Raw genomic sequence first — 22,091 nt, 5'->3', positions numbered from 1 at the left:
TAATATAATCTGATATGTAATTTATTTCCATATATTATCTTGTTAAAACTACATTAAAACCTTCGATTTAAATTATTACATACATATCACATTTTCTGTATCCATTCTTCTATAGAGGGACATCTGGGTTCTTTCCAGCTTCTAGCTATTATAAATAAAGCTGCTATGAACATAGTAGAGCATGTTTCCTTATTATCTGTTGGAGCAACTTCTGGGTATATGCCCAGAAGTGATATAGCTGAGTCTTCAGGTAGAACTATTTCCAATTTTCTGAGGTACCTCCAGACTGATTTCCAGAATGGTTGTACCAGCTTGCAATCTCAGCAGCAGTGGAGGAGTGTTCCTTTCTCCACATCCTTGCCAGCATCTGTTATCACTCGAGTTGTTCTTAGCCATTCTTACTGGTGTAAGCTGGAATCTCAGGGTTGTTTTGATTTGCATTTCCATGATGACTAAGTATATTGAACATTTCTTTAAGTGCTTCTCATCCATTTGGGATTTCTCAGTTGAGAATTCTGTTTAGGATGGCACCCCATTTTTTCTTTTTATTATTAGGTATTTTCTTTATTGGCATTTCAAATGTTATCCCCTTTCCTGGTATCCCCTCTGAAAACTCCCTATCCTGTTCCCATCCCCCGATCACCAACCCAGCCACTCCTGCCTCCCTGTCTTCACATTACTCTATACTGGAGTATCAAGCCATCTCAGGACCAAGGACCTCTCCTCCCTTTGATGTCCAACAAGGCCATCCTTTGGTACATATGCAGCTGTAGACATGGATCCATCCATGTGTACTCTTTGGTTGGTGGTTTAGTCTCTGGGAGCTCTGGAGTTACTGGTTGGTTCATGTTGTTGTTCCTACCATGGGGCTGCAAGCTCTTTCACTTCCTTCAGTTCTTTCTCTAGCTCCTCCATTGGGGCCCTTGTGTTTAGTCCAATGGTTGGCTGAGAATGTCTATCTCTGTATTTGTCAGGTACTGGCAGAGCCTCTCAGGAGACAGCTATTATCAGGCTCCTGTCAGCAAGAGCTTGCTGGCATCCACATTAGTGTCTGGCTTTGGTGACTGTATGATACCCCATTCTTAATAGGGTTATTTGGTTCTCTGGAGTCTAACTTCTTGAGTTCTTCGCGTATTTTGGATGATAGCCCACAATCAGATGTACGGTTGGTAAAGATTTTTCCCAGTCTGTAGGCTGCCATTTTGTCCTATTGGCAGTGTCTCTTGCCTTACAGAAGCTTTTCAATTTTATGAGGTCCCATTTGTCTATTGTTGATCTTAGAGCATAAGCCATTGGACAGGAAAATTCCCCTGTGACAATGTGTTTGAGGTTCTTTCCCACTTTCTCTTCTATTAGATTCATCATATATGGTTTTATGTGGAGGTCCTTAATCCACTTAGATTTGAGCTTTGTACAGGGAGATAAGAATGGATCAATCTGCATTCTTTTCATGCCTACCACCAGCTGAACCAGCACCACTTGTTGACAATGCTGTCTTTTTTTCACTGGAAGGTTTTGGCTCCATTGTCAAAGATCAAGTGACTAAAGGTGTGTGAGTTCATTTCTAGGTCTTCAATTCTATTCCATTGATCTACCTGCCTGCCTCTATACCAATATCATGCGGTTTTTATCATTATTGCTCTGTAGTATGGCTTGAGCTCAGGGATGGTGATTCCCCAGAATGTCTGTTATTGTCGAGAATGGTTTTTGCTGTTCTGGGTTTTTTGGTATTCATGATATACTTGAGAATTTCTCTCTTTCTATGAAGAATTGAGTTGGAAATTTGATGGGGATTGCATTGAATCTGTAGATTGCTTTTGGTAAGGTGGCCACTTTTGCTATGATAATCCTGCTGATCCATGAGCATGGGAGAGCCTTCCATCTTCTGAGGTCTTCAATTTCTTTCCTCAGAGACTTGAAGTTCTTGTCATACAGATCTTTCACTTGTTTGGTTAGAACCACACCAAGATATTTTATATTATTTGTGACTACTGTAAAGGGTATAGACTCCATAATTCTTTTTTCTCTGTTTATTCTTTGAGTAGAGGAACGGTATTGATTTGTTTGAGTCAATTTTGTATCTAGACACTTTGCTGAAGTTTTTGTTCTTGTTTTTGTTTTTTAGAAGCTGTAGGAGTTCTCTCATGGACTTTTTTGGGTCACTTATGTCTAGTATCATATCATCCCCAAATAGTGAAATCTTGACTTCCTCTATTCCAATCTGTATCCCTTTGATATTCTTTTGCTACATAATTTCTTTGGGTAGAACTTGAAGTAATATATTGAATAGATAGGGGAAGCCTTGTCTTGTCCCTGATTTTAGCAGGGTTACTTCAAGTTTCTCTCCCTTTAGCTTGATGTTGGCTATTGGTTTGCTGAATATTGCTTTTATTACATTTAGGTATGGACCTTGAATTGCTGATCTTTCCAAGACTTTTAGCATAAAGGGCTATTGTATTTTGTCAAAGGCTCTTTCAACATCTAATGAAATGATCATGTGGTTTTTTTTCTTTGAGTTTGTTTATATAGTGGATTATGTTGATGTATTTCCATGTATTGAACCATCTGTGATGAAGTCTACTTGATCGTGGTGAATGATCATTATGATGTGTTCTGGGATTCAGTTTGCAAGAATTTTATTGAGTATTTTTGCATCAATATTCATGACAGAAATTGTTCTGAAGTTCTCTTTCTTGTGTTTTTGTGTGTTTTAGATATTAGTGTAACCGTGGCTTCATGGAATGTATTAGGTAGTGTTCCTTCTCTTTCTCTTTTATGAAATAGTTTGAGAAGTATTGGTATTAGGTCTTCTTTGAAAGTCTAATAGAATTCTACACTAAAACCATCTGGTCCTGGTGATTTTTTTTGGTTGTAAGACATCTAACGACCATTTCTATTTCCTCATAAATCATGCATTTCATCTAGATTTTTGTTGAGTATAGGCTTTTGTAGTAGTATATGACAATTTTTTTTATTTCTTCTTTTTCTGTTGTCACGTCTCCATTTTCATTTCTGATTTTGTTATTTTGAATACTGTCTCTGAGCCCTCTGGTTATTCTAAGAGTTTATGTATTTTGTTGATTTCTCTCAAAGAACTAGCTGCTGGTTTTGTTGATTCTTTGTATAGTTCTCTCTGTTTCTACTTGGTTGAATTCAGCCCTGAGTTTGATTATTTCCTGTCATCTACTCCTCTTGGGTGTATTTGCTTCTTTCTGTTCTAGAGCTTTCAGATGTGCTGTTCAGCTGCTAGTGTATGCTCTCTCCAGTTGTTTTATGGAGGCACTCAGAGCTATGAGTTTTCCTCTTAGCACTGCTTTCATTGTGTTCTATAAGTTTGTATATGTTGTGCCTTCATTTTCGTTAAACTCTAAAATGTCTCAAATTTCTTACTTTATTTCTCCCCTGACCAAGTTATCATTGAGTAGATAGTTGTTCAGCTTCTATGTGTATGTGGGGTTTCTGTTGTTTTTGTTGTTGTTGTTGTTGTTGTTGTTTAAGACCAATCTTAGACCTTGGTAATACAATAGGATGCATGGAATTATTTCAATCTTCTTGCATTAGTTGAGGCTTGTTTTGTGTCTGATTATATGGTCAATTTTGGAGAAGTTATGGTAAAGTGCTGAGAAGAAGGTATATTTTTTGTTGTAGGGTAAAATGTTTTGTAGATATCTGTTGTCTTAGTCAGGGTTTCTATTCCTGCACAAACATCATGACCAAGAAGCAAGTTGAGGAGGAAAGGGTTTATTGAGCTTACACTTCCACGTTGCAGTTCATCACTAAAGGAAGTCAGGACTGGAACTCAAGCAGGTCAGGAAGCAGGAGCTGATGCAGAGGCCATGGAGGGATGTTTCTTACTGGCTTGTTCAGCCTGCTCTCTTATAGAACCCAAGAACTACAAGCCCAAAGGTGGCACCACCCACAAGGGACCCTCCCCACTTGATCACTAATTGAGAAAATGCCTCACAGCTGGATCTCATGGAGGCACTTCCCCAATGAGGAAGCTCTTCTCTGTGATAACTCCAGCCTGTGTCAAGTTAACACACAAAACTAGCAAGCACATCTGTTAAGTCCATCTGGTCCTTAACTTTTGTTAATTTCACTGTGTCTTTGTTTAGTTCATTTCCATGATCTGTCCATTGATGAGAGTAGGGTGTTGAAGTCTCTTACTATTATTGTGTGAAGTTCAATGTTTGCTTTGATTTTCAGTAATGTTTCTTTTATATGTGTGGGTCCCTTGCATTTGGGGCATAGATGTTCAGAACTGAGATTTCATCTTGGTAGATTTTTTCCTTTGATGAGTATGTAGTGTCCTTATCTATCTTTTTTTTTGGATAACTTTTGTTTGCAAGTCTATTTTATTGGATACTGGAATTGCTATTCCAGCTTGTTTCTTGGAACCATTTTCCTGGAAATTATTTCCAGCCTTTTACTTTCAGGTAGTATCTATCTTTGTCACTGAGGTGTGTTTCTTGCATGTAGCAAAATGCTGGGTCCTGTTTACGTATCCAACCTGTTAGTCTTTTTATTGGGGAATTGAGTCCACTGATATTGAGAGATATTAAGGACCAATGATTGCTGCTTCCTGTTATGTTTGTTGTTAGATGTGGAATTATGCTTGCTTGGTTTTCTTCTTTTGGATTTGTGATGAGAAGATTTGTTTCTTTCTTTTTCTTGTTTCCCTCCTTGTGTTGGAGTTTTCTTTGTATTATCCTCTGTAGGGCTGGATTAGTGGAAAGATATTGTTTAAAGTTGGTTTTGTCATGGAATATCTTGCTTTCTCCAACAAATCCAAAAGAAGAAAACCAAACAAGCGTAATTCCACATCTAACAACAAACATAACTGGAGTCTCCCTTGGGAATTCTGGTGTAATTCTTTAAGTGTTACATGACCTTTTTTCTTTACTGCTTCCATTATTCTTTCTTTGTTCTGTGTATTTGGTGTTTTAATAATGTGATGGGAGGAATTTCTTTTCTGGTCCCATCTGTTTGGTATTCTGTAGCCTTCTTATATGTTTATGGACATCACTTTTTTTAGGTTATGGACGTTTTCTTCGATAATTTTGTTGAAGGTATTTGCTGGTCTTTTGAGTTGGGAATCTTTGCTCTCTTCTTTACCTATTATTCTTAAATTTGTTCTTCTCATTGTGTCTTGGATTTTTTTGAATGTTTTGAGTTGAGAGCTTTTGCTTTTTGTGTTCTGACTTTTGTGTCAATGCCTTCTATGGTATCTTCTACACCTAAGATTCTCTCTTCTATCTCTTGTATTCTATTGGTGATGCTTACATTTGTGACTTCTGCTCTCTTTCCTAAGTTTTCCAACTCCAGGATTGTCTCCCTTTGTGTTTTCTTTAATATTTCCATTTCTATTTTTAGATCCTAGATGGTTTTTTGTTCAATCCCTTCACCTGTTTGTGTTTTCCTGCTTTTTTTTTTTTTTTGAGAAATTTATGTGTTTCCTCTTTAATGGCTTCTATTTGTTTACCTGTGTTCTCCTATACATCTTTAAGGGAGCTATTTATTTCCTTCTGAAAGTTCTCTACCATATTCATGAGATGGGATTTTAGGTCTGAATCTTGCTTTTCAGCTGTGTTGGGGCATCCAGGTCTTGGTATGGTGGGAAAACTGGGTTCTGATGTTGTCAAGGAGCATTGGTTTCTGTTGCTTATGGTCTTGTGCTTGCCTCTAGTGATAAATACCCTTGCTGTCTCTGACTGGAGCCTATCCCTTCTGTGAGCCTAGTTGTTTCAGAACTCCTGGGAGTCGAGCTGTATCTGTGATCCTGTGATTCTGTGATTCTGTGATCCTGTGATCCTGAGATCCTGAGATCCTCGTCAGAGCTCCTTCCTGGGAATCAAGCTGTCTCTGGTATTCTGAGATCCTGGTGTGTCTAAGCCCCTGAGATCCTGTTGTATCAGAGCTCCTGGTTGTCAATCTTTCTTTGGGTATTACAGAAGTGGGTGGGGACCCAAAGCCCTGGGTCCACTCCTGGCACAGGTGCAAGTTGCAAGGAATATGTGCTTCTGGCTGGGCAGCAGTTCCTGCTTCCCCAGGTGTTGTGGGGGGTCCCAGTTAAGCTAGGTGCTGGAGCAGATGTTTTGGCCTCAACTGTGACCTTGGGTGTGTCAGGGCACCTGGGAGTTAAGCTTCCTCTGGGTGTTGTATGATTGCGAGGGGAGACAGTACTTCTGGTGGCCACTCCAGGCACAAATGCAAACTGGGAGGAACTTGTGCCTCTGGCTGGGTGGGGATTCCTGTGTCACTGGATCCCAGGGGTCCACCCAAAAAGATACATTTAAAATTATTTGTTACTTATTATTTGTTGTATAAAAATGATAAATACACTATACACACAACACACAAATAATACCTTCACCTGTGGCAAAATTCATTTGTAGGTTTTGTTCAAATTAAAATTGCCACATTATACATGTTAAACTTTTATCTATCACCAAAGAACTCACAATGTATCATCAATAGTTTACTTTATTAACCATGTAGACAACTCATAGGCATCTAGTATTATTGCCACAAAACTGAGAAAAAAAATGTGCTTCTTACTCTGAATGCTTATTATTAGAAATGAATAATACCTTACTATTGTCATAGGAATGCTAGTTAAATATATATATATACATATAATATGATAATAAATCTCCAAATTGAAAATAATCCTTATCAATACAACTGATACAATAGAATATTAACCAATTACAAAGGTAAAAAATACTTTCAAACTGAAATAATTGTGGCCGATTATTTTTATAAGAAAATCATGTAATTTTATTGTCTTATAATTTCTAGTTTCAAACTAAAACAGTATTAAACGAACATCCTAAGTATGAAAATTTACATACCAAAGGTGTAACATTTTCATTCTCATTGATCCTCTGAGTCTCTTCTTTTGATGCCTTTTGTTTCTTTGTAGCTGTTGAGAATTAATGATATTTAACCAATTCTATTGTCAAGTGTTGCAGAGAGATAAATACAAGAGTTTAGACACAGATACATTGAAATTTCAAGATTAATTTTTCCATAAGAATACTTTCAAGTATTTTAAATCTTTAGATGAAGCTTTATCATTTCATGTGATAGTTGTGGTCATGTAAGAGTTAAATATATTCCTTGGGACAGACACAAGAGTGCACCAGGTTCAGAGAATTTCATGTATTCACTCCAAAATTAACTCAACACAAAAGAAGGTACACTCAGACACAAAATTTTCAAACACCACTGAAGTATTCACAATCACATAGTGCTGACTATGTTCTTTTAGCAGGAGTTAAATCATGACCCCTGTTCGTTTTGTTTATTATATGAGAACACAAATTTATGTAAAATATTTTGTTCACATTGTTTCTTGGTTTCATGGGGCAAATACTGCCAGCTGTCGGAAGTCTCCATTGTTGGCTATGTGTTTCTAGGAGTATATATGCATTTCTATTTGGAGTTCTTTATCAGTCTACCTTCTGAATATTAATATTGTGACTAAATATTTGACACTGTAGCTAATCGATTAGATGCAGAAGTTCTTAAATCATTTTTTATTCAAAAAGTCGTCTCACCTAGCCATTTTTTATTGAAATCCCAGTAATTGCTAGAAACTGGATTTATATCCAGTCAATAAAATGATTCAGGCATGGATTTCTCTCAGGTAAATCTGGAGTGACACAGGACAGTGAGGTTAGTTGCATAAGAGGGTGAAAAATGGGAAGACAAAAAATGGCAGACACAGATGTAAAAAAAGATTATTTTAAAACATATGAAGTAAAGGGAAGAGTCAACCCTAGCTTGAGATTACAAAAACAAACTAAAATCAAAAGGCAGATAAACAATTAACTCCTCAGTTAGGACAAGTTCAAGTTGCTAAAGGATTGTCAATAAATTATAAATACTTAGAGTTTAATAGTGATCAAGGAAAAATACATTCATTCAGGTCTAAGAATGAAGCCATAGGTATGCATTATGATAAAGTAAGACCATGTGAAACTGTTGCTTTGAACTTATTTTTTTAATTGAATATAATCTTTATTTATACTTCAAATGGTAAAACCTTTCCTGATTGAACTTTTTTTTATCAGATATTTTCTTTATTTAGCTTTGAACTTATAATGATCTTATAGACTGAAACACTACTTTGAATTTACTATCAACATCTGAAACTCTCTGTTTGTGTAACATTTTGTCTATGAGGTAGTTTTATAAAGAACTTTTGTTAGAAAAGTAGAAAAGAGGTTAAGAGAAGGAATAAACTGTAGCTTTGGGGGGCTCTGCTCCATCCACCAAATGTATACATATATATGTCCATCTCTATGTATGTACATATATACATGTGTAAGTATGTAAGTATGCATGAAAACTTGTGGAATTGATAAGACAGGTGATTGGGTCCAACCAGTGTGTGTGTGTGTGTGTGTGTGTGTGTGTGTGTATACACATGCCTGGCTTTCTTTTCCTTTCCCTGTGAAATTGTCAAAAGGCATCAGCTTCTAGCCTCTAGAACAATGAGGGTTTAATTGCAGTGGCTTCTGGCCTCCTGAAGAGTAAGTGAGAGTTAAAAGGCCAGAGGTCATCAGCCTTCTGCCTTCATTGGATGCTGTTGCCCCATTTCAGTAGTCGACCCTGTGGGGAGTTGGCTCCCAGCATCTCACAACCATTTATTAACCATAGACATTGCACAATACTTTGTCACTGAGGATGGCCACTGACCTGGAATGTCCACCTATATATCAAGAGCATACTCTCTGTAATAACCAGTTTCTCCAAATTCCCATGGGCAACTGTTGCATTGACTTTTATCATATCATTACAAAATAAAAACTGTAATGGGTTTCTCTGATATAACACATGGGTTTCATAGAACATTTTAATCCATGTTGGCATCTTCTGGAGTCGTTTCAAAATTCAGATATATTAAAACAAACACTGTTTTTGTAAAAACATGATACGTTTCTAAAAACCCAACATCCCAATGGCATAAATTTGATGCTGAGAATTATAGAGACGAATGAGGTGAGTCACCACAGTTTTAGCACAGCCTGCTGGTTCTCCACATCTAGGAAGCTGCAATGGCTGGCTGACTGGTTTGACTATAATTAAAATCATACAAGTTTCTTCCACATGAGTTCAAAATGAATGCTGTCTATCTACTGCTTTCTATGGCTCATTTTAAATAAATGATGACTAGATCTGCTGTCGCCATTCCTGTCATTTGAATTATTTTTTTTGCTAATATGTTGAACACAACACTCCTCCCTATTTAGAACAAGCGTCTATACAGGTAGATGTGTAGACCAGTTCCATAAGCAGAATATTAGCTTTCTGATTCAAATAGACGACTTTAAAAATTTAACCTCTTGAAACTGTCCTGGCCCCCAAAAACATGACCTGAAGTCAAAAATCTCTCCTTCTTTTGTTTTTGAATCTCACAAACTGTCATCAAATGGATCTAGTGCAGAGGGTTTGATATGACTTCTCAGAGTACTGTTGGTTAAACAGAAACATGTTTCACCCAAAGGACAAACCCAGAATCCCAGAGCTGCTGATCTGCAGTCTTGATTCTGTCATTGTTCCAAAAGGGAGAATCTGCTGTCATTCCAGGCCTTTCAGGGCCTATTCCCCTCCCCCCAGTCTCTCAGGTTCACAATGTCAAAACTTCAGAAAAAAATCACTCATTGACTTGGTTATGCTGCATTTGATGACTCCACAGCCCTCCAGCTTCTCTTTGCTTCTCTTTTCTTCACAGTTGTCTCATTTTGGCCTATATGACATGATCTTCAGAGGTGGCCCATTTGGAGGCATTAATTTCTATGTATGACTTACAACCTATATTCCAATTCTGGTTACGTGAATCAGACATAGGTCTGCATGATGAAATACTATAGTGCTTAGAGTTTTGTTGAAGAAACCAAACTTTGAAAAGATTGGTAATAAAATGATGTCACAAAATGAATACTATCTTGCTTTGCAGTTTAACCAGGCCAAACACACTAATTCACTTAAATTCAGAAATATTGGAATTTGTAGGACATGGGCAGAAATCAGTCAGAAACTTTGCCAGAATATAACCTGAATGGCCTGTAGGCCAGAGCTCTGTAGAATCCTTTCTCACTCTTGAAACATCATGAAGTAGGGAATACAGGGTCTACATGTCCCTATGCCAATGGTTCTCAACCTTTGGGTCATGACCCATTTAAGGATTACATATCAAATAACATGTACACCAGATATTTGTTATACAATATTTAAGTTATACACAGTATTATATTATGATTTGTAACAGTAGAAAATTGCAAGTATGAAGTGGCAACAAAGTAATTTTATGGCTTGTGCATGAGTTAACTTTCTCACTGCTGAAATATATGTAAAAAGAAAAATCTGATAACAAGCAATGAAAGGAAGGAAGAAATTTTTATTCTTGCTTGTGGTTTGAGGGGTATATTTCATCTTGGCGAGGAGGCATGACTGTTTAAGTTGTAATCCTGACTGTGTCTCTACCCAGTGATGAACAGATTGTACACTTAAGCTTGCTTATGAAGGATAGTGCATGCTTACACCACAACATGCTAATTCCCTGGTGTCCAATATTCACTGCACTCTTAACAACATTCTGTCCATTCATTGCTATGTATTCTCTGCAGCTCACTAATACTGCCTAGTATTCTGCAGATAGAACACCACTGAAGGATTTCTTTAATAATTCAACCCTTCAGTGGCACACTCCATGGATTAGGTAACTGAGTTAGATTTGACTCTTATCACCGCACTTTTGCTTTAAGTTATGATATAACAAACAGTTAAGTAAATTTGTCCACTAGAATATATTTAAAGGCCTCCTGCTGTAAATAGACATTCTGTCAAAGGGTACCTAACATTCAATGTTAGAACATACCTTCTTTGTCACCATTTGTCATATTTCCTTTTCTTTGATGTTCACTTGCAGCTAAATGATCTATATTGCTTCTCTGTGGAAGACATCCAGAAAAAACAATTTTGAAAGTGAGTTGCAAAAAATCTATTCCTTCTACTAGGTCGGAATTTCCCATTATAAAAGTAATGAGGCTAGATGTTTGTTAAAGGAAGCATTTACTGGGCTCTGCATCATTTGAATAAAGAACCTCATATTGGTTACCTAAATCAAGTCTATGTTTGGTCTTAATATGCTCAAAATAAAACATAGACTGGGAAAATCAAACTTGGAAGATGAGCAGAAACATTTTTTTTTCATAGAATAGTAGGTGCCAAGAATATATTAAGGAAAGAAATTAAGAAATTATCTTCAAAATATCAGGCAATTTATGTTAATATTTAAAAATAAAAAGTCAATGCACACACAAATTCACCTATGAAAATTAATCCAAAGAAAATTTGTATTTTTTTCAAATTGAGATCACTACAGCACAAGTATAAAACTCTAGTCTTTAATGAAGACAATCAGAAATAAATACAAACAGTGAGAAGGCATTCCACTACCAAGTATGAAGACTCATCAGAGTCTAGTATTACTGCCACAAAAGAAACAAAATCATGGGTACATCTTACTCCTAAGATGATGGAAAAGTGGCCTCCCCATCTCAGTCTTAGAATAAAAGCAATATTTTAAATTAAAACTTAGTGGAATGTCATGAAATCTCCATAATAAAACTTTGAAGCAAATCCATTTCCTTATTCATAGAGGAAGAAACTGATGAAGACAAATGGAACAGGTCTGTTTCACAATAATTCCACATCTCTGCTGTGTGCTCAATGATAGTAACTAAACTCCACAGAAACCACCAAGCTTTGTCTGTTCACAGTCACCTGTGGCTACTTGCTGAGTAAGTCATTTAGTAATGGTAATGGTAAATACTTGGATAATATTAAAGAAATTAAATGAAACTTGGCAACAAGGAATGAAATTTAGAAAAGCACATTCTACATTGCACTCTCTGGAGGAAAATAGAGGGTATTTTTTGAATGTTACAGATTTATATAAATTCTTATTTGAAATTTGTTGAAAGTCAGTCAGTATTAAGCACTTAGGAGAATTTTGTTGACATGTTGCTTTGAAGGAAGAGAAGCACATGTAGCAGGAGAAGGCTTTGAAGTTCAATTAGCACTCATATTTCCTATGTAGACATCATCTTACTAATAGCTATACATGGACTTTTTAATGACCATAGTTGTACAATTATTATGTTAAAATGTATTTGAGTGGCTGAGAAGTAGTTCAGCTGTTAGAGCAGCACAGTTCTAACAGGCAGAATGCATACACCCATACAAATAAAGTCTTCTTAAAAAGTAAAATATTTGACTAGAGTTATAAGGAATAAAAAAACATGTGTTTGATGGTGACTATACAATTCCCTGCAAGCATCAGCCCTGCTAAATAATTGACAGGAAAAGATGTGAAACTGATTTGTACCTTGAAGAATACTCCAGAATGTCTTAGTGACATTCTCAGGGATTATTGTGGAAGGGGGAGATGGGAAAATTGTAGAATCATAGATAGTGACGGATGGCAAAGAAGCACAGAGGCCAGAAGAGGGCATCATGTTCCATCTGGAACTGGAGTTGCAGAGCTTATGTGCCATCGTAAAGGTGCTGGGACCAAAGCTTGGGTCATCTGCAAGAACATTCAGTTTTCTGAACAAATGAGGGTAGTTACACAGATGAATTCCCAGCAGTTGAGACAGCCTGCACAAGACCTGTACAACTACAAGCCAGACAAAAACTTCCAACATGAAGTTGGAATGGATGGGTTGACACGAAGTCCCACTTCCAGCTAAGGATCTTTTGACAATTGATAACTGCTGTTAAGATAAAGAATAAGCTGTTTTTATGGGTGTGATCCCTGTTAGGTCAACCATGCTCTGAGGAAGACCACACATCTACCAGTATGTTCACAGTGACAACTTTAATTTTCAAGGTGTGTGTTTTTTTAAAATGGGGTCACAAAATTGATGTGTAGTAAGTGGGGCTTGTTCTGGGAGGAGCTGGGGGAGGGAAAATAGTTAAAATACATTATATCAAATTCTCAGAGAATTAATGAATTGATATTTGCAAAATGAATGATTCGCATAGAGGTAAATAAAACTGAAATGGGATTCACTTAAAAACAGAAGGAGAGCACACGAATTTGCATGCTATGTTTGAAATGTGCCAAACACCCACTTTTACAATTATCTTTTCGTCTGCCTGACCAGCATAAAGTTAACTATGCCACTGTTTACCCATCACCTGCCACTAGGCTATCCAAGAATGAAAGAACCAAGGGACGAACAGGCGCCATCTACTGTACTCCCCACTCTGTTTCATGGCCATGGCAGACACAGTCTTCGTCCCTGGACTGTAACTGAATATCACACATAGCACGTTTACAGAGTTATAGCTTACAGAGTTCTGTATGCACAGCCACTGCTTGTAACCTTCAACGTCCTTCTGAAAACTTGAACCATGTTTTATGACTCCTAAGGTTTCACTATGCCATGGGCATTCATGTCAGTTATTCTGTGCTTCATACACCTCATATAGTTACATGAAATCAGTCATCCAAAAATCCAACATTCAAAATATAGTATGTATGCACTTGGAAGACATGAGCAATCTTCAAAAAGACATTTGCCACAAAAGGAAAGACCACGTTTTTCTCTAAATTTGTTCTGCCTTTAAGAATGCTTCAAAAATCGTAATGAGCTAGAACACTTTAAAATTATAAACCAAATTGTGAATAATTATATATATCTATAATAGTGTCATGTGACATCTATGATCGTGTCATGTGACATGTGCTTTTATTTTCCTTAGCTACATTGTAGAACAACAACAAAACTTCGATTGACATTTACATACCTGTATCCCCAGTTTTTCCACATTCTTCTGTCGTCTTTGTTTTTTTGTTGTTGTTTGTCCTCCATCTGGTTTTACTGAGAAGTGCACATATTTTAATTAAAGCCACTTTTATGAAATTGTAGATTAAAAGAAAGACACAAATATTAATTTGGATATTTAAACATATTAAAATGAAACCTGAGTTTTATACTGCTAATGAATGTACTCAATTGCCCTAAATCTTTACATGAAGATTTAATTACACAGTGAATAGTTTTAATTATGTAATAAATATAAGTGTGTCCATGAATGTATCACTTGGAGAGGTTCTAGTTTGTTTCAGGTTATGTAAACCCTGATCTATAAAATACTATCTTGAGAAGCAGACCATTATGGCACATTAGCATTTATTCACATAGGACTCATCAGTGAGGTTTCTAGTTACCTTACAAAAATCAAACAGGCTTGCATATTGAAGTGCTACCATGTTCAATGCTTTCCTAACAAAGGCGAGGAAACGAGGAATGCAAATCAGTGTCTTGCTGACTTGACAAGGTTAAACATGCAATCATGGTATCTCTCCCATCTTTCCAGGACTCTGCAATTCATTTTCTAAAGAATTCCACCATTTTCCTCTATACAAACCTTTTATGATTTCTTTATACTCCTTGTGCTCAGCAACATTTTAATCATTCATTTCCCTGTCATTGTGTACTGTATTATGCCTCACTTCTCCTCAGATATTACAATACCCTATAATCTGTGAGCAATTCAGCAGCTTTAATGCGACACTCAATTTCAACTTTCACATAAACTGGGTTAGACAGCAATCCCATTAGCATATAACTTCTACATGACACATGGGTAAAATCTTCGTTTGGTAGCATATACTCATCCTCCTGGTTTACTTGACTATTCCTTCCAAGGACTAAATATAAATTATATGTCTTACCTTTCGTTTCTGTGGTCGCTTTGCTTTCTGTTGTATGATCTGTAGTCACAGATAAATGCCTCACACTCTTCTGCTGTGGGAAAGGTTCAAAGACAATCTGTCAAATTAGCATAAAAATGAGTTGAACCAAGTATTCTGCTCTTTCTTAGTATATGAATAGCTCATTCCAAAGCCCTGAGACCGGAAAACAAAGGAAAAGTGCATTGAATGTATCTGATCTGAGAGCCCCAGGTGTGCTCTCAAAATCAAGTCTAACTTCCATATTAACATAGCAACTAGAAATAAAAATTGCATATTTGAAGCATTTCAAAAGAAATGTTGTCGAGAAAATAATGAGAAGTAAGGATGTGCTTAACATTATTTGTTAAAAATTTAAAATGAAATTTACACTTAGGAAAATGAAGCCAAAGTTCATTTGCTGTTGATTTTTTTCACCAATTACAATCATTACTCCATCTATGAACTTCCTGCCTAAATCATAGCATCTTTAAAATGAATATAGGCAGTTAAGAAAGCATCCCACCAATCCAATCTGGGGATTTGGAGCAGCACAGTATTGTGACCAGGAAAACTAGCAAAAAAGATATATCACTTTATGTACTTAGTAAAGTAATTCTATCATCTTAGTGCTATAATAAAAATGACTAGTAAAATGTATAATATACAAAATATGTAAACTAAGCATAAATACATAGAACCCAAATTTCATAGATGAAAATTTTGATTTTAACAAGGTTGATATGGGATGGATATTTCAACATGGTCTCAGTTCACAATGCAGATTTTCCTTGGCCACTGTGCAAAGTCTGTTCAATGTATTTAACACATATTTAATATGTGCAGGTGAATCCCAAAGAGCTCTTTGTGCTTAGAATCATTTGATGATGTTTTTGAACATCTAGTCAATAAATGTCATCTACTTATGGGAACAACAAACAGATCCTATTAAATAAAGCAAATGTAACTTGTTAATCAGGAAAGTACTTCATAATACAGAACTAGTGCTCCTCTCTCCCCAAAATGAGGAGAATCCGAAACTTGAAAATTGAAGCTAATTTGGTAGGGTGAGAGTGTCAACAAATTAAAATAATTTCAATGGCAGACATTGCTTTGAAGGAATAAGAAGAAGATGTGTAGAAAGGAAGAGGTTGGCTTATCTGCTCACTCAAGAGATTGCATTTTAATATTAATTAGCTAGTATGTCAGTGAGTTTATATCTGATAACTATCAGGAAATTGTCAGAAAATATTTGGAAACAAGAGAAAGGTGGTGTTCAGTTTTGAATACTTGGAGACATTCAGTGTATTCTAAGAAATATGAGAGGTAAACTATTAAAATTAACTACAAATTATGACCAGTTATTCTATATGATAGCCTGACATGTAATTTTGTGTTGCCCGTGTTCTCTTGTTGAACAAAACCAAAAGCTATCAAGTGAGTAGCATCAATGTAAACATTTACATACCAGTGACTGAACATGCCCATGAATATCATGCCTTCTTTGTTCTTCTGTTAATTTTGCCTCTTTGGATAAATCTGTTGGTAAATTCATATATTTATGTAACATTAACTATGAATCAGTGTCAGTTCAAAGCTTATATAGAAACAAATGGATATGTTTAACCAGCAATAACAAATGTATTTTTATTTGCACAAGCAATGCTTTAAAGGGCACTTAATCTTTAGAAGAAGATTTAATATTTTATGATATACTTATAACCAAACAAAATATTAATATATCCCTTAGGTAGATAGTAGGTTCTGTAAGTTTCAAAGAGCTTGGTGATTTTAAAGATTCATCCTCAAACTCAACATAAATAAATAACCTTAAATACAAAGTTTTAAAATAGCACTGAAATATTCAAATTCACAGTGCACTATTCTTGATATCATAAAATCATATCAATAATGTGCATTTTCCAAACCAAATAGCATATGCGTGAAATTTTCAGAAACGAAAACATTAATAGAAACTTATTTTATCAGTCTGATGTGAACAAAAATCTACCACATTGCAGCATTACTGACATCCTTGTTTATGTCCATTAGAGACAAGTCAGCTATGGGATGTCTTCATTGGTCGGCTGTACATTCACAGAGAAAAAACAAAACAGGCATTTCCAGTTGGAAAGTCCTTTATAGCATCCACTGTTTTCCTAATACATATTAAAATTTCAAGCACAAATCAATTTGCAAATGTAGAACCTTTGCTAATGAATTTGCAGGGATGAGTTTCCTTCTCTTACTCAATAATGATATGTTGAAAACATGCTAAATGTTGGAGCCTGGCATTGCATCCAGTCAGTAGAGGGTTGTGGATGAATTTCCAATAATGCTGGACTGTGAGTTTAGGCACATAGAAGAGCGAAAACATAAAAACAAGAACTATAGGTAGAAACAGATGAAAGGAAGAATTCCTTAAACGCATTGGTGTGTGTCACCACCGGTTTGACACTTTACAGAGAAGGAAACGTACAACAATGAAAAGGCCAAGAGTTCAGTCAAGCTCTGATTATCAACACATGATAAATGGCTTTTAGCTAAATCAAAATCAAGATTTTAAATGTATTGTAGTCATACTTGCACTAAATGCAGATCAATAAAATGTAGTTCAAGAAAAACTGATAGTTTAGAATACCAATAAATAATAGAGGATGATTTCATTTAGATGAAAGTTAAAACAAAAGATGCATGCATGATGTAGGGAACACTTCCAGAATATTCATAAGCCTGGATCCAATTCAGTATAATGTGAGTGGGTAATAAATTAATGAACAATCATAGAATACAGGACCCTATGCTCTGCACATCATATTTTAAAATGAGTCAAATATGGCTCGAAATAAAGTAGACAATATAATAAAATTCACTGAGCTTGGCGATGTGTTTCACATGCTCTGTAGTAACACAATTAATCCAGGAATTTAATTTCAATACCCACCTTCTAAAGTACTAGGAGTTTGGATTGTAGAAAGAGGCCAGCTGGGAATATAAGAATCATTTGTAAAACCCAAATATTGTCTGGAAAGGCCCTGTTTATAATGCTCAAACAGAAAGAGCAGCAGTAGAGGAGACGGAAGGGCAATGCAGCAGAACAAGAGGATAAATTGGGGGGGGGGAGGAAAACCTATATTCAGCAGAAGGGGGGAAGAAGGGGGAGGGAGAATTCAGAAGCAATTCTATAGGCAAGTGATTTGGATTGATGTTTTACAGTCTCATCTATAGCACATACTTTATAATCTTACTCTAATTACACAGAGAAAGGATGATTTTTTTAGCAAGAAAGGATTACAGTTCAGATTATTTCACAATATAATTTATTTTACATTCTTATGTCATCTGAACTGCTGTGATGAAGCCCGTTCTGTATATTACAGCTACTAAAGTCCGTAGGGAACTAAGTAGAAGAAATGTTGAATAAAGGAAGCCACTGTCCCAAGCTGGAGACCTTGGCGAGAACTTGGAGCCTATAGCAGACATTTCACATTCAAGCCACAGCACACTCCTTAAAGTTCCTATTATTCTGTGGACTCCATTATTCTTCCATAATTCATTATTTCTTCATTTGTGCATGTCATTATGCCTATCAGCGATGAAGATGTCACCATACCTTAAGTACGTTGAAAAATGCAGCTGCATTGATGTTGAAATGGGATTAGATATGAGACTCATCACTATTTTCCTCTTTTAATCACTGTATCTGTTAGGTCAGTTAGGTCAGTATCTGAGTCTACTTGCACACATGTTCACACTGGTTTATATACACATTCCACAGAAGGCATATTCAGAACACATGGCTCATACCTTTCATTTCACCATGCGTCAAAGTTTCACATCTCTCTTCTGTAGACACAACTAAATGACACACATCTTCTCTCTCTCGCTGCTAGGATGAAGATAAAATTTGAGTTGCACAAAATAGACATTAACTTTTTAAGAGGACAGAGTTTCCCTTTTAAAAAGCAAGACTAGAAGACAAACAGGGCATTGGTAGGATTCCATGTTGTTTGAATACAGATCCTAATATTGTGCATTCATGTGGCCCCTGACTAAGGAAGCCAAACATGGAGGGGCTTCACAAATATTTTCAATGAAAGAATGGTAGGTAAATGAATATGTCAACACTCACTAGGTATAAAGAAATACTTAAGATTACATTGATGTCTTAAAAACAAAGAAAGAACAGCTTCTGCACATGCCCACAAAACTCCAACTCCTGTAGAGTAATTTGTTCCATTTGTTTCTACTTAAATTTCTTTTCTATGTTAACATATATATGATCTGCACTAAGAATACATACTCTGTGGATGAACTTTAAGTATGAACTAGAAGCCATCCACAAGGAAAGATTCAGCTTTAAGGTTGGAATTATCTACTGCTAATCAAAAACTACAAATCTTGATAAGCCCCTTTACCACCAATCCAATTAGAGACTGTTGCATCTGCCTTTTTCAAATTTACAAATTGCACAACTTTGAGAAAGATACCGGCAAGTGAGTGAAAGATGTTTCTGCATTCATTCAGAGCTTAAAAATAGTCTTAATAACAAACATGACGGACGAATGCTGTGAGTGTAGCCTTTAATGGCTGAACCAGCTCTCCAGTCTGATCTAACATTTTTTTATAAGAAATGCTAAACAAAGACCATTTGCTGTAGGATAATCTGAAGTCTAACAAGGTATACCTAAGCTACCTTGTTAAACAAACAGTATTGAATGACAATTGTCAATATAAATATTGCATAACACTGACTTAACTCTTTCCTTCTTGTAAGCCCTTGTTTGTCCTTCTGTGGATGTCTTTGCATTGTTTGGCTTTGCTGAAAGGAAATGCAGAGATTTAAATAAACAAATTGTATTGGCATGTTAGACAAAATGAAAGTACACAATATATGTCCATATATATTATTTACCCATAGCATTTGTGTATAAGCATGGACACACACATACACATGCACATACATATACATTTCTATGTTTGTCTATCAACTGAACAGACACCAATTTGCTACAGGCTAAATATATAAAACATTTTGAGGTTTCATTCACAAATTCATCAACTCAACATTAGCAACTAAACCATAACAGACAACATTTCAAAATACCAATGATGTTTCAAATTCACTGGGCTCACTCTTCCCAGTCTCATCAAGGAAACATGAGAATAATGTTCACTTTTAACATTGAAACTATTGGTATATTTTGACCCTTGTATGAATACATAGTTTAAAATTTTTCACGTTCCCACATCTCTCTTGAGATTCAACCAATCTTCATTAAATAGACAAGAGAACTTCTGGGTCTCACTAGCAAGCCAGCCGAGATTGCTCAGCAAATCCCACATCTCAGGGAAACAACTTTTCCCATGAAATTTGGTAGTTGGCTTTGAAGAACACAACTTGAGAATGACCTAGGCCATCGTGTAGGCTTTTTATGTAGAGCTAAACAAGACATTCCTATGCTGCCGAGAGCTATTGTTTTATGGCAGTGATATCATCTGAATGAGTAGAATTACTGAAGCTTCTGTCTTTGATGCCTGAGAACTACAAAAGCAAGAGGTGTGGTGATGTAGTTTACCACAATTCTAACTCTCCCTTCTCCTACAAATAACCTATGGTGTGACAATGACTGTGATTGGAGTGTGTGTGTGTGTGTGTGTGTGTGTGTGTGTGTGTGTATGCATTCACATATGTCATGTGTATGTGTGTTTGTCCATTTTATGAACCAATAAGCCACCCAACTTGTTTTCTGAGACAAGATCATCTGTTAGTGTGGAGTTGTGTAGGCAACACTGTCTGGACCATGTGCTCCAAACCCATCAGTCTCTCTATCGATAAAGCTGGTCAAAGATGGGAAACCATGGTTTTTGTTGTTGTTGTTGCTGTTTTCTTTACAGAGGTTCATTTAGCTAAACTTCAGTCTGCATGCTTTCAGCAAGCACTTAGAGAGTGAGTGTCCCCACCATGCACAGAACTTTACTTGAATGTAAACACGTGAAGCACATTCTGCTAGATATATAAGGAGCTGGAGGGAAGGAGACCACAGTGACTCTCTCAGCTTTCCTTCACTGAGACAAGCCCTTGGGTATAAACATCATCTGATACATTCTTCGTTTCTTCCATTTTCCATATATGTTATTCTTTCTGTCCATTTACTGTTAGGTGTCTAATTATGTTGCACTTTCTTTATCCCTGACTCATCAGCTGTGTAGGAATTACATGATTAGAATTACAAAATAATGTGATAGCACAGAGTTAATGTACAAGTTCCAAAAGGAAATTGAAAATTGTTATCATCCATGTCTTTGGAATTGTAGGGCTGTCTAGAAACACGGCTAGGCCCAAGCAGGATTTATCCTTTCTTTGCTTCTTTTATGTCTGCATCTCTGATCAAATGTGCTTTTGTGTAGAGCTTTTTGACATCTGATCCTCAAAACAATGTTTAGTTAACCAGAATCCTTTTGATAAAGGGCAAGCAATCCAGAATCCCAAAGCAGCCTAATCTCTGTGTCAAATCTGTCATGAGATACAAGTGATCTATCAAAATTGACAATTATTTATACTTGATTAGGCTATCTAATTCTAAATTATATTAAATCGATTCTTTATTTTTCAAGTCTGGTTCTTTCCGTTATCCAAATATAGTCAAAAAATTAAACCCACCAAAGAACCAAACAGCCTCAATGGAGTAGGCAGAACTGGCCATAATGCACTGGAAAGCCTCACAGCGCTCCCTAGTGGGTGTGTTCGCCCCAATTATTTATTTATTTATTTATTTATTTATTTATTTATTTATTTATTTATTTATTCAATATATTTTAATTTACATTTCAAATGACTTCCCCTTTTCTGACTTCCCACTCCCCGAAAGTCCTATAAGCCCTCTTCCCTCTCCCTATTCCCCCATCCACCCCCCTTCCTGCTTCCCTGTTCTGGTATTCCCCTATACTGCTGCACTGAGTCTTTCCAGAACCAGGGGCCACTCCTCCGTTCTTCTTGGACATCATTTAATATGTGTATTGTGTTTTGGGTATTCCAAGTTTCTAGACTAATATCCACTTATCAGTAAGAGCATACCATGATTGATCTTTTGAGACTAGGTTGCCTCACTTAGTATGATGTTCTCCAGCTCCATCCATTTGTCTAAGAATTTCATGAATTCATTGTTTCTAATGGCTGAATAGTACTCCATTGTGTATATATACCACATTTTTTGCATCCATTCTTCTGTTGAGGGATACCTGGGTTCTTTCCAGCTTCTGGCTATTATTAATAGGGCTGCTATGAACATAGTGGAGCATGTATCCTTATAACATGCTGGGGAATCCTCTGGGT

General features: G+C 36.3%; 1 protein-coding gene across 1 annotated transcript in view; it reads right to left on the bottom strand.

The window, feature by feature from the left end:
- Nucleotides 1-22,091, bottom strand: part of LOC127684767 (probable E3 ubiquitin-protein ligase bre1) — a 103,689-nt gene that overhangs the window by 50,582 nt on the left and 31,016 nt on the right. Inside the window, exon 4 of the mRNA XM_052181616.1 lies at nucleotides 14,759-14,831. Coding sequence (XP_052037576.1) covers nucleotides 14,759-14,831 — 73 coding nt within the window. The remainder of the gene's footprint in view (nucleotides 1-14,758; nucleotides 14,832-22,091) is intronic.

The sequence above is a fragment of the Apodemus sylvaticus genome, chromosome 5, assembly GCF_947179515.1.
Source record: "Apodemus sylvaticus chromosome 5, mApoSyl1.1, whole genome shotgun sequence".
Taxonomy (NCBI): domain Eukaryota; kingdom Metazoa; phylum Chordata; class Mammalia; order Rodentia; family Muridae; genus Apodemus; species Apodemus sylvaticus.
The sequence above is the reverse complement of the archived record's forward strand: the minus strand, read 5'-3'. Positions and strand labels throughout refer to the sequence as shown.